Raw genomic sequence first — 13,657 nt, 5'->3', positions numbered from 1 at the left:
TTCCAGGACCACACAGGACAGGAATATTAAATAATAGCAGGGATAATAATTAGAGGGTAAATCAACAGTAAACATCAGGAATATTAAATAATAGTGTTAAAACTGAATTATGAAAACACTGCAAGGTCAAAAAAGCTACAGCTTGTCATAAATGACCCTTTTTTTATAAACAACAACTTTTACAAACATGTATTTCCCATTGTACTCCCTAAAGAACGTTCTGAGAGCATTATGTCCTAATTCTCTGTTACCCTGCCACTAATTGGTTTTGCTGTCTGCTGCATAAAGATGAGCCATTTTCTTGTTTTATTTTAAAGTAAAAACCCTTTGATAATGCAAACTAATCCTTTAATCCTACAAGAGAAGAAATCTCATTGGTTTGTGACAAAGCTTGTTCTGTTTGGATGCTCTGTGTGCCTAATAACGCCCTAACCAGATTTGACCTACAAAGCGGAGCTCGGTCTATCGGCTGTGATCCGGCAGCTGCCAATAGGGCAAACTTTTCACAAAGCACTGAGTTCTTATCAGACCTGACACTGATTGACAGGAGTGATCATCTCGTTGGGTAACTGGAAATCGTTAGTACCATTATGGGTAATCTGGCCAGTTGTTAAACTGTACACAGGGAAAAGAGCTAAGAGAGGCTGCGATTACTAGGTAACACTTCATTTTTGCTACTTTTACAGATGACGAATGTGACTAAAGAACACTGCCTGGAAATCATCAGCAAGTTTGAACCATGCCTGGAGAACAAGAAGGAGGGAGCTCTGGGGATTGATGGTGAGCTGGCTGGTGTAGCTTATGTAGGAAAGAGGCAAATGTTTAAATGTTTATGAGAATATTGCATTTGTTTGCACAGTATATAGTCATAGAATTGTCTTGTTGTATGGATTATGCTGTTCAGTAGGGTTTGCTTTTGTTGTTGTTTTTTTTTATTATTGTTATTTTATTATCTGTTATTTGCTGAGGGACCTAAAGGGAAATTGCTACTCTTTGGAAATTTTTTTTTTTAAAAGGTGTATGTCATGATGAAGCAGTGGTCATTGAAGGTCAGCTGGAGCTGGATGTATCTTTATTTGTGCTTTTGGAAAATACAGTAGAATTTAGTGGCATCATTCCTGCAGGTATTTTTGGAAATCCTTTAAGTTTTAATAAAAGGAGCGATCTCATCCGAAGTAAATGTGTGAAGTGGGATGACAGATGAAATTTGTCTAGAAGCATGCTTTCCTGACCTCTGCTGCTAAAGCTTTCGCTCTGAATATAATGATGCTTGTACCATCATGAGGGCAGCTGTTACTTTGAGGGAGGACTGATTCTAAATCCTTTCCCCTAAACAGTAAATCTTCTGCCAGATCTTATTGACTCCAAGGACAGAGTACATTCCTCAGGAATTAGATTCTGTGCAAAAGATCCAGGACCCTTTGAAAATCAGTCTTGTCCATTTCTGTGGGTTTGTTGTCATAGTGAAAAGTGGCAAAATATAAGTTCAGTTTGGTTTACTGCATGAGAAGTAGGTAGTTTCTCATATATTGTGTAAGGTGGATATGTTTCTTTTTTTATTTTTTTCAAGAAATGATGGTTTCTTAGGATGGATTCAGGTCTGTTCTAATTTCAGACTAAATTTTCCATTAATTTTAAAGCTTATACTGATGCCAAGTGAATGTAGCAGTTGACATATTCATGGTTTTATTTTCTGGTGCTTTATAGTCAGTGGCAGTCACATAAATAATGAATAATCAGGTTCATTATCATGCTTTCCTCATAGCTAGAAAAGTAAGTAGGCTTTTCAAACTGTAGTTTTCCATACTGGAAAGAAAAACTTTTAAAAAACTAGCCTGACCTATAGAATTGCTTTGCCTAAGAATGGATGACAAAACTGTTGAGAGTTTATGGGTTAGGATTAGAGTGCAGTCCAACATCTCCTGATCAGGAGGAAGTAGGAGATGAGGTTGTTTTGAGACAACTGGAAAAATCTTCATGTCAGCAGGCTCTGCTCCTTATGGGAGACTTTAGCCTCTCTGGTATCTTGCTAGAAGTGCAGCCGAACAGAACATATCTAATCTAGAGCTTCACTAATGCAGGAGATTCCTGGAGCATGTTGATGACAACATCTGAGCAGAGGTGACTGAGGCGCTGACAAGGGGCACACTGCTGGATTTGGCTACTGACAAAGAAAAAAGACCTCCTTAGAAAACATAGATGTCTATCTGCATACGTATACATGTATGCACATCTCTGTGCACATGCACACACAGAGAAGTTACTCGTTTAATGTCTTTATGTGTAGTTCAGACTTTAGATCCCTCTTGTCTTCCAGAAAATAAATGGAGTGTTGCCTAGAGAGACTGAAGTTCAACAGCTATGGAAACTGAAGCTGTATGTTTATTCGTCAAATTGATACAGCCCAGACAAGAGCATCCTGCCCACACTTACGAAGCCCTTCAGTGGTAGTAAAATAGTAGTACAATGTTTTCTGCCCACTCATATTTGTTCATGTGTCTGTCTTGCCTCACGTCCTCAGCTGTGATGGCTTTTCTCATGAAGCACCTTGGACTGGCCCTTGATGTTTAGCTCATCCAACATAGTCTTGCCCTCTTACCTTCCTCTGTTGATCAAAATAAAACGCAGTGTCAGTACATTTTTCCCCAGTGTGTAAATACTGGAGATCTACCGTACACACTGCCAACAGTATCTTGATTATGTTGTATTTCTTCATCCTAGGGCTGATTGATCCAGTTAGTGTGAAGTCCTTATAACAATTTTGATAATATATTTTAACAATTGCTTAAAGTTGCTTAAGCAAACAGTAGCGTTGTTTCAGAGGCTGCCCTAACAGTGGTGCGTGGGATTAATGTTGTAGCAGCTGATTGGTTTGTAGTAAGAAGAAATTATTAACTTGTCAGGAATGATTAGCTCCATGTTTGCTGTCAAATACTGTGCCCTATCAGTTTTTCATGGTATCTGCTCTGACTTGGTTAGTAATTTTTTTTATTTTTTTTTAACTTCAGCTGTATTACTTGTTTGCTAGTTGATCATGATATATGCTTCAAGAGACTCAAATATTAGGCTAGACTGATGTTCCCTAGCACTGTTTCCTAGTGTATTGTTTGGAAAGTCTTGGCTGCTATTTGTATTTATCATCTCTTTTCCTTTAATAAAACTTCCATCAACACAAAATGTAAAGCCTATAAGAACCATCATAATGGTGACAATTTATCTTAAATTCTATTCAAGCTCAATTTTTCTGTGTTCTGTAGACCAATATTCTGAGACTGATTTTGAGAACTGGAGTTATTTTGCTTTGTGTAGCTTTAGTGAAACAAAGCACCAGAAACAAAGACCAGCAACAGTCACAGAAAGTGCATTAAGACCTTTAGAAGTTTGGCAGTATTTTTATACAGGCACTGTTTTATTTATGGAATAATGAGTGAAATGGCAGAATTAAAAGTCTTGAAGTAGAGACCTTTTGAATAAAGGCATCATTGCTGTCAGCAGCTGTTAAAGCCAGGATGTGGATGGAAATCTTAGTCTTTCATCCATGCTGAATGAAAAGAATTTTGAGGGGACGAGATGGAAGTTACAGTTTTTAATGTTAGTCTGCCTTGTGAATGTGTCTGTATATGTGCACAAACGTATACTGGTGATCTGAGAGCAGAAAGTTCATACACAGATAAAAGATACAACTTGCTAAAACTTTGCTTCTGAGCAAGAGTGATGATTGCAATACAGAAACTGTCTGCATGATTTGAAAGCATCCCATTACTTTGGAAAATGTATTCTTCTGGTAGCATCACTGAAAGTACTACAGATAATTGATTTTTTTGGTGTCAAACCTGGAGTGAACTTCAGTCACATAAAGTGACAGTAATGCAGTACTGCAGGTCTCTCCCATCCACAAGTATGCTTGCACATGCGAGGTCATATCAAAATTAGAGACTGTTGCTTGTACAAGCTAATGCGTGTTGATGTTCTTCTGGTATTTTCAGGAGAAATAGAGGAGAGTATCTCCCTTGCTTCAAACTGTTGGGTCACTAGGAACTGTCTCTAGGCAGTACAATACTGTATATCTTTCAACTCATTTCACTGAGGAGCAATGCCAGGATATTACCGCAGATCTCTGGAGGCTTTTGTGTGCCATGCGACCAACAAAGTCTTTTGAGAGAGATTATAAGCTTAAAATGTCAGGTTTGATTTAAACAGATTTTTTTTTTTTAGGAAAGACAGAGCAGGAAGACATACAAAGCAGCAAGAAATTTCTTGAAAGCCATAATCACAATTGGTCATTGAGACAGTTGGGATGCAGTGGTGCTGTTTATTTATTTATCTTTCTTACATGTTCATGAATGTGTTAGTGAATGTAGGGATGCATTTTTAGGCTGATTTTAGGAAGGCTACAGCAACAAAAAGGACAGAACTGAATTATTTATAGTATTGTTTGTTTACAGGTTTCACCAATTACATGCGGAGTCCATCAGGGGACATATTCAACCCAGAACACTACCAAGTGAATCAGGACATGAGTTATCCTTTGAGTCACTATTTCATTACCTCTTCACATAATACCTACCTCATGGGAGATCAGCTGATGTCCCAGTCTAGGGTGGACATGTATGCATGGGTGCTACAATCTGGCTGTCGGTGCGTAGAAGGTAAAGATCAAACAGGAACCGTCAGTAGGCTCCGTAGTTTTGTTTCTCCTCTGTAAAGGAAGACTCATGACTAATGCAAAAGACATGGTAATTGGGTAGAGGAAAAAGCCTAGTAAAACAGTGTCTTCCCTTCATAAAGAACAACAAAATAATGTTGCTGTATAATGGACAAATTTTCTTGAGCATGGAAGTAAGGCAGGCATTTGAAGAGCAGTGTTGTTGGTACTGAGGAAAAAAATTGTAAAACTATTTTTGTAGAGAGGATACTAACATTCAGTAGAATGAATGGTGTATCTACTTTCTAGCCAAGTGTATGGCAACCAAACTGGCAAATGTGCTACACGTAAGAGGAAAGCTGATATTTCTGATAGGGGAAGTAGGGTTCTGTTATGTGAAATGTTGACTGTCTCTGCAGTGACCAGGAAGTCCTTATGTGAAGTCCCTTCTGATGTTTGTAGTGTCTTTCTGAGACACTACCTGTTTTGTAATCATCCTTAATATCCTGACTATCAACATGTTTTCACGATTTTCCAGAAGGTCAATATTAGTTTGCTCAGGTTAGATTGTGGACATGCCAATGGATCCTTCAGAAGAATAATGCATTTCATGTATGTGAACGTTCATGTACGTTCAATTATAAGGTTAGGCAAATTCCAAGGTCTAGAGCTGTCTAGGTCTTGGCTTTGCTTGTAGTGTGAGAAAGCTGAGGTTCTCTGCTTTCAAGTTCAGCAGTAGCATAATGAAAGCAGTACCATGCTCCTGTCACGATACTCCTCAGCACTCGTTAAAAGGACATCTTTTTTGGTTGGGGCTTTCTCAAACAGTGGGAACAGTCATCTGTACACAGTGGGATGTCAAGGCCAGGATGTTTCTGCAGAGGAAGGATGTTCAGCACTGTGAGGAGGGAGGTAGAGATGAAGGGTGGGAATGAACTTGTACCTGCTTTGCTGGGTCATGGCTGGCTGGGTTGCTGAGGGAGTTGCAGGGCTTCATAGTCTTCCACAGATGGTGGCCCCAGGTGGTACTTGTCTGATGGGTGTCATTGTTTCTGTTCTACAGTTGACTGCTGGGATGGGCCAGACGGTGAACCAATTGTCCACCATGGATACACTTTGACTTCCAAAATTCTCTTCAAAGATGTGATTGAAACTATCAACAAATATGCCTTTATCAAGAATGAGTACGTATACAGTCTGCCAACTTTTGAGTCTCCAGGCTATAAACTGGGGTGTTCCCTGCCATCCTCATGAAGGCACTTAAGTGAAAATCTAACCTGTTCCTGCATATGCCAGACGAATTTGGAGTTGTTTTCTGTGGGGACAAAGCCTTCAGAAAGAAAAAACAAGGCCGAACTGACTGAGCAGGGGCACTCTGCACACAGTTGTGGGGCTGTCTCTATCCCATTTGTAGAAGATCAGAGGATCAACATGTTTTGACAGTGACTGTTTTTAGTGAATGGCTAGCAGTTTCACCACGTGTCCCGCTCCCTCTGGATGTCTGTGTACTCCAGTGATGCCAAAGTTACACTTGGTTGCTCCAGGGTCAGGAAGCAAGTCAGGCAGCAAAAGAATACACAGAGACAGTAGCTCAATTGTGGAGAAAGCAGGCTGTTCAGGAGAAAGAGTTTATTTTCCCTACCTGTACATTGCTCAGGAAACCAGAGAATTATACAATGGGAAGTTTCATATACCTTGGCAGTACATTCCTCCTCCTGAGAGTCAAAATGTATGTGTGAGCCTATTATTTTTTTAAGATAAATTAATATATCTCTGTAAAAATTTTCCAGTAGCTTCTCCAAAGCAGTCATCTGCCTTCATTAATAGAGCTAAACTTGCACTGAAATTTCAGCCCAGGTAAGCTTACTGTGAGCCTGAAATTTTTTGAATTTACCTGAAGACGTGGTAAAAAAATTAAAGGAAATCTGGCCAGCAGAATATATGGCAATGCTTATGAAACTGTTGCAGTTCTTAAAAGCTTCACAGAAAGGTTAACTGGGAACATGTTACAACTTATTTGGGGTGGGTTTTTTTCCTGCTAGGTGTCGATGCTCAGTCAGAGTTCAGTACTGAACAAAGCATATTTTAGATTTGCAGGGGCTTTCTTTCCCAGGATAGGCTGAGGCATAGCTGTCGGTAGGCTGCAAATTCAGCTAAGGAGCTAGCTTCAGGCAAAGCCAGGAATTTAACTGTAGTCATCAGCTTGGAAAGCTTTGTCCTGCAGGCATTGTCTGGCTGAAAGCCTCATTTTTCCTAATGAGGAGCCAATGAGGGCCAGATGTCAGGATCAACATCTTTTTATTCATAACTGGGTGTTAATTAATGAATCCCTTATATTTCAGCTGTACAAAACTGCACTGTATACTGGCTTTTGTGCTTATCCTAAAAGTGCATCATCTCGAAACAGAAATCCATCCTCAGTGTGCTTTTATATGGCACAGACCATACTGGAATCGATGTTTCACAAATCTTACCTTGATGCCTTTCAAGCCACCAGGCATTGTGATTTCTTGGCCTCGGCCTGGAGAATCAACAATAAATGACAACAATAAAACTAAATCTAAAAATAATACTTACTGTCTTTGTAGAAGAGACTTTATCTGCAGGCTTGTTAGTTTGATACTGCTCTGTTACTAGCTAGAAAAGTTTTCCTGGAATAGCTAACACAAGTTTATCACTTGGCTGTTGGAATTGGGAAGGTAAAGACAAAGCCCCTTTGGGGATCTTTTTGGCTCTTGGTACCTTCATTACTTTCCCTCTCAGAGTATAAAAGGGCTGAAGCACAGAAGGGAAAGGAAGTTTTAGGTTTTCCTTATGGATGGCTTGCTAGGATCTCTGTGTTAGGAAGTGGAGGCCAGGACTGGGTAGTATAGGAAGGCGGAAAGTGTGCTCTGGAAGAAAATGCATAAATCAGATTGCAGAATTTTAATTATTCTGTTGCAGTCAAAAAATCGACCATTCAGTCTGGAGTAAGTAGTGGGACATCAATCCTGTGCCCACACTGATTTATCTAACCCCTGTGGATTTCATTGGTGGCGATGTCTGTTACAGGAATGGCTGAGACAGTAATAACCCTTATTCTTTTAATGCTATAAAAGCTAAATTTGCAGTTGATGATACTTGCTTATGTCTCTGCCAGGTACCCTGTCATCTTGTCAATTGAGAACCATTGCAGTGTCATTCAGCAGAAGAAGATGGCTCAGTACCTTACAGAAATCCTGGGAGACAAACTGGATCTGTCTTCTGTGCACAATGATGATTCTACCAAGCTCCCTTCACCAGCAAGTCTTAAAGGAAAGATACTGGTTAAGGTAAAATCTGCTTCATCTGTTCTGTCCGTCTTTTTGTTTGTAATGATGATGATTTCTGCATGGTTATTGCTTCTACCCTAACTTAAATAATTTTACAGAAAGTCTTTAAGAACCTAAACAAGGATGATTGCCTTCTCAATCAACAAGAACCTGTTGCACAGTTTGATTAATTTTTCTTTTATTTTTTTTCAGATGTGTAATAGCAATAGCTGCATGGTAAGCTGCCTGTGTAATCATTTTATCTTCTAGGGGAAGAAACTTCCAGCCAACATCAGTGACGATGCAGAGGAAGGTGAAGTTTCTGATGAGGACAGTGCTGATGAGATTGATGATGACTGTAAACTGATGAACGGAGATGTAAGTTATGTGTCCGTTTGAATGTAAATATATGTTAAGTTTTCCCATCCCAGTGAGAAAAAACCTTATATGAATTCTCCGGATTGTGAATGTGGTCAAATCTTTGCGGTTTGTCACAAGTCTTCTAGGTTCTAAACCTTCATGGGGATAGATTTGACAAAAGTGCATGCTAAGCAGCACCAGTTCTAGTGGTTGTGTTTCAAGTTTGGAGGTTTGTGTCTTTTAATATTTTAAATAGTGGTATCTCATGATTCTTTATTGCATTGTAGTGTTCTTCCCCTCAAATGCAAAAAAAGAAAAGAAAAAATCTGCTTATGTCAAATTGTGGTCATTGTTATGGAGCTTCCCTTTGGATTGCTGAATGCTGGGTTTAGTTGATTTTTACTGTAAGGTGATATTAAAAAAAGGGAGAATATTTTAATCTCCACTTGCTTCAGTCTGAAAATCCCTTATTTCTTTATCCTTTCTAAAAGCTAATTTTTTTTGTCACTTTAATCTTCTGGCAACTGACATTGCATCTTATAGAAACACTGTAAAATACACAGCAAAACTATTTAATAACATAAACTAGCTTGCCTTGGAGAGAGATTGCATTTTCAATCCTGTCTCCCTCAGGCTATTTCCTCATTTTGTGTTATGGATTTGATCCTTTTCATCTAAGACCAAAAGAGACACTTCTTTATGAATAAGTCTACCAAAGGGAAAAAGAATTCCTTTGGGTTTTTTAAATTATTGTGTTATAGCTTATCACTTTTCAGTATTTTAAAGCTGAGATCTGTGATGTTTTAATACTTCATGGTTTTTAGACACTTTCTTGTTAAATTATGCAGCTGTTCAAAGCCAGTGTTCATACAGTTGAGTCCAGCAGGCTCTCCACCTGTGTAAGGTCAGACCTGGTATCAAGGCATAACCCTTTTCAACAGGGAGAAAATGAGTTGAAAGCCAAACCGAAAGCTTTTACAACCCACTTAGGGGCTACCTATGAAGGTGACCATACAGGGAAAGTACAACTACGCAAACTGAATAAAATGAGAATTGGACATTTGTTGAAACGACACTGTGATCAATGAAGGTCACTCGGCTTGTTTTCCCGTGTTTTCAAGTTCTTTTGCCTGTGTCCCAGGTATGGCAGACTGTTTCCAATATCCAAAGGGAAAAAGACAGGTGATTTGACCACTCTGCTGAAATCAGAGGCACTGTGTTACTTAAGATCCTGATTTTCCAAGTTTTCCAGAAAATTTCTAGACTTAAAGATGGTTTGTTTTGAGAGGATCCTAGTCCAGATACTTGAACAAGCAGAAATGTTAGCAGGTCTCATTGCTAGAAATTACTTTGCCATGATTCTTTTCAACTTAGCCCACACATATGCTATTTATAAAGAGATGTCAAATAATGTTTTTCTTCCATTAAATAGATCAAGAAATTAATGCTAATAAGAAAAGTGTCATCTTTCATAACAAAATTAGGTAATAACATGTTATGGCTGGGTGTAACATTCTCACTAAAGGCTCAGTAGACATTACTTTGCTGACCTTGTTGTCTTTGTTACAAACAGTTCACTTTGCTGTGAGGTTTACGGATGCTTTAAATCCAGATTTGCTACATTTTGCTTGCTCTCTAAGCCAAATTTTGAAGAGCTCAGAAGATCATAGCTTGTTTCACGACAAATTTAACTGGGAATTCTTAAGGCCTACTGAGAAAATACAATCTGTCACCTCTTAAAAGACCTGGGATTATGGGTTTATGCCTCATGGATGAAAAACAAAACTCTGGATTTCTCTTTTTGTTTCCCCCACATGGGCTATGATGTACATGGAAGGAAGGAACAGGAGCTGTTTTACATTTTGCCCTTGAACTGCTGAAATCAAGATTCCCAAGCTTCTCCCATTCCACCCAGTAGAATCTTGCATCTATGGTAGCTGCAGAGTCAACCTTGACATAGCATGGGAATGCTGCCCATCAGCCCCAATGTGTGAGAGAGATGCTGTATACTCAGTTTCCAGATATGTACCTATTACTATTAAATTTTTGTGTAGAATGGCTTATTGGACAGCACAATGGAGTAGATCTGATTTTTTACTAAATATGTACTGCAAAACATAGCATATGCTAATCCAGTTCAGTATGAGGAGTCATCAGCAATAACTATGTTAGCACATCCTTGGCTTGTGAAAGATACTGCATCTGAATAGCTCTGCTAACGGTCAGTCTTGGTTTAATTAGAACTGCTGTAATTAGTTTGACTCTCCCATCACTTCAGACAATCTGTTTACACTGTAGATCTAACAGCTCAGCTACTTCAGGGCCTCATATGCTTCCATATCTTAAAGTCTGAAACCGAGCTGCAGGTAGCTACTTCACATTATGCAAATGAACAACCTTTTTTATTATTATTATTTTTTACTACTTCTTCCTGCATATAACATTTTAATTTCCAATAATCCTGGCTGGAATTACAAAGACTTTTTCATCACTACCTAGTTTAATGATTCTGTTTTGCTAGGCATCTGCTAATAGGAAAAGAGTGGAGAATATAGCAAAGAAGAAACTTGACTCGCTGATAAAAGAATCCAAAATCCGTGACTGTGAAGATCCAAACAATTTTGCAGTTACTGCTCTACCATCATCAGGAAAGGCTGGTCTAAAATCAGATAGTAAGAAGGTGAGCGTGTTTGATTGTACTTCACTTACACACACACACATTCCCCCACCCCAGTCCCAACCTGGTTGTTGTTTTGTTTGTCTCTGTAGCTAAATAATACTAGCATTTCATAGCAATAATGCTTGTTCTTTCAAAGGTGAATGTCTAAAGTTGGGCTTTTAAATCTGTTTTGAGACTCCTGTATAAATATAGCTCAATTTGCCTGAGGTGTCTGCAGCCATCATAGTACTAATGAAGCTAAAGAATACTCAGCACTTCCCTTAAAACAAGTAGCGAGACACACAATGAATTTTGTGGAGTTTATTTGCCCCGTCTCCTGTCCAGGTTAACCAGGATAACACAACTCAAGAAAAGCCAGATACCAGAATACTCACCCGGGAGGTCGCAGATCCAGGTTCATGTCCCCAGTCAGACTTAGGTGGAACTGAGATTTTGAAGCTATGTTTTCCATTCTTGGATGACTGCCCCGACCACTTATTTGGCTAATTCAACATATAAGCAACCACATTCCCTTCTTCTGTAATGTTTTCTGTAACATTTTGTCATGACATCTTATTAATATCTCATGTTGCTTATATAAAAGCTGTATTATAAGGAAGAGTACTTTTTGCATTTGTGTCTATTTAGTAGAAGCTTCTTTTTATTTTGCTGATAATTAGATTTTAATTTTAGCTAGTTTTATGCTTGATGCAGAGGCATAGCCTGCTATTGCAGATGAATAATGAAGTATGGCAGCCCTTCAAAATATAAACTGAAATGCTAGCCACCTCTTTCTCCAAGGTCTAATGACTTTCTCTAGTGACTTCAGAGAAAGAGGTGTTTAGCTTTTCCATTTATTGTGTTTTATTAGCTTACTGAATAAATCCTACACTATCGACTTCAGATTCACAGCTGAATTCATTCACTTAATGATGATGCCAGGTGAACATCACAGTCAGATATGCAAAGGTTCTTTTTCTTGCCCACACAGCAATTGGAGCATGAAATGTACACATGAAACGACTTCAACAGAAAGATTTTTCTTTTCCATTATAAAAAGTGCATATCAAAGTTGGGATTTTTTCCCTCAGTTCTCTATGTTCTATGCATTTACATTTGTATTTTAATTTTGTAATAATTCTTATTTGTAAAAATGTACTCAGCCCACAGACTACACTTCGTGAAGTTGAGCCATTTACATTTTAGAATTTGTAATAAGACACAATAAGCTTAGAAAGATTGTTGCCTGCAAATTAAAAGCATTGGAGATCTGCCAGTAATAAACAGGTACACTAACTAAGGATTAAAGCTAGAGGAGAGCTAAAAATCAGCTTCCCAAAACTTTCTGTGCTATGAGTTTTGTATGTACTTTTAAATCTAATGATTTACATGATATATCAGTTATTCTTGTAAGATCAACTACAAGGCCAACACTTCAAGAATCCTTTTGCATAGGTGTTAACCTTTGTTTTATTAGTCTAGGAAGCAATGAAACTGTAAGGTCATATTAAAAACCAGGGGTACCAATGAAGTATATAGATTTTTAGGGATTATGAGAGTTTTCTTTCTTACCATAGAGTAGCCTAGTAAAACTGTGTAATTGGCAGAAATAAGTCCTGTTAAACTATGCATTTCAAATATTAAGCTGCAAACTGGTCTGGTGTCAAGGAATGTATGTGGTATGAGGGCATTCAAACTTTGCCTGGATGAAAACAAAATTGAGGTTAGGTATTTGTGTGATTTTTGTCTGCTCTGAAAGGTCCCATGGACAAAAATTATGGCAGTTACTGCCAGGATACAAGATGTTTTGTATTCAGCTTGTGTATAAAAAAACCCCAAAGTCTGCACTGGTCTGGTCCAGTTCTGTTGACACTTTAGGGAGAATTGCTTCCCAAACTATTTCTGATGATGTTTAAATATGCTGTCTGTAGCACTCTGTTTGGTCTGCTACATTATTTTTTGTTTATACATTATATTTTTTGTTTATACATTATATTTTGTTTGGTTGCTTTAGAATAAACTTGAGGATGACATGGAATCTGGGGAAGACTTCAGTACCAGTAAAAGGCACGGCCGGTCATTGATGGGCAGCTTTTCTAAACGCAAGGTGAGCCACTCGATAGATGAGGTCTGCACTAGATATTGTATTCTTGGATAGTTTTTTTTCTTTGCACACAGTGGTGGAGGGGGATATCATAATTACATTATCTGGCAGAGGCTTGCTATCAGACTGTTCGCTGAACAGATAAGCTAGATAACTGGTTAGAACTGTGCATAAGAGTTTCAATTTACATCAGTGTCTGAAAGTGTCCAAGATCTAATCTGAAAAACATAAAATGTCATTTGTACCTTTTATCTGAGGCTTTGTGATTCCTTTATAAAAAGGCTCTGACATTGGGCTGAGTCTTCCCCATGTGCATGCAGTATCCTTCTGCAGCACTATTACAAGAGCTGTCATTTCCCATTTTCTGTAAGTAACATACCCATTGGCATAAAAAAGCAGAATTGTATCCAGCTGCTCAAATGTTGATCAGATAGTCATGATATTATTGTTTTATTTCCTTGTGGCACAGAAAAAAGGAAGCAAATTGAAAAAGGCAACAAGTCTGGAAGAGGGTGAAGATGATTTGGATTCTCAAGGAAATTTAGCCAGGAGCTCTGTACATTGCAGCAGGTTTGTTAACAAGTGATTTGGCAATTTTG

At 38.4% G+C, this 13,657-nt stretch overlaps 1 protein-coding gene across 1 annotated transcript in view; it reads left to right on the top strand.

Moving 5' to 3' along the window:
• The window catches only part of PLCH2 (phospholipase C eta 2), a 121,804-nt gene that overhangs the window by 86,040 nt on the left and 22,107 nt on the right, over window positions 1-13,657 (top strand). Inside the window, exons 12-19 of the mRNA XM_055703797.1 lie at window positions 687-780; window positions 4,446-4,649; window positions 5,709-5,829; window positions 7,785-7,956; window positions 8,206-8,313; window positions 10,817-10,975; window positions 12,969-13,061; window positions 13,528-13,628. Of these exons, the coding sequence (XP_055559772.1) occupies window positions 687-780; window positions 4,446-4,649; window positions 5,709-5,829; window positions 7,785-7,956; window positions 8,206-8,313; window positions 10,817-10,975; window positions 12,969-13,061; window positions 13,528-13,628 (1,052 nt within the window). The remainder of the gene's footprint in view (window positions 1-686; window positions 781-4,445; window positions 4,650-5,708; window positions 5,830-7,784; window positions 7,957-8,205; window positions 8,314-10,816; window positions 10,976-12,968; window positions 13,062-13,527; window positions 13,629-13,657) is intronic.

The sequence above is a fragment of the Falco cherrug genome, chromosome 3 (assembly GCF_023634085.1).
Source record: "Falco cherrug isolate bFalChe1 chromosome 3, bFalChe1.pri, whole genome shotgun sequence".
Lineage (NCBI taxonomy): Eukaryota > Metazoa > Chordata > Aves > Falconiformes > Falconidae > Falco > Falco cherrug.
This window is presented reverse-complemented; position numbering and strand designations above follow the sequence as displayed.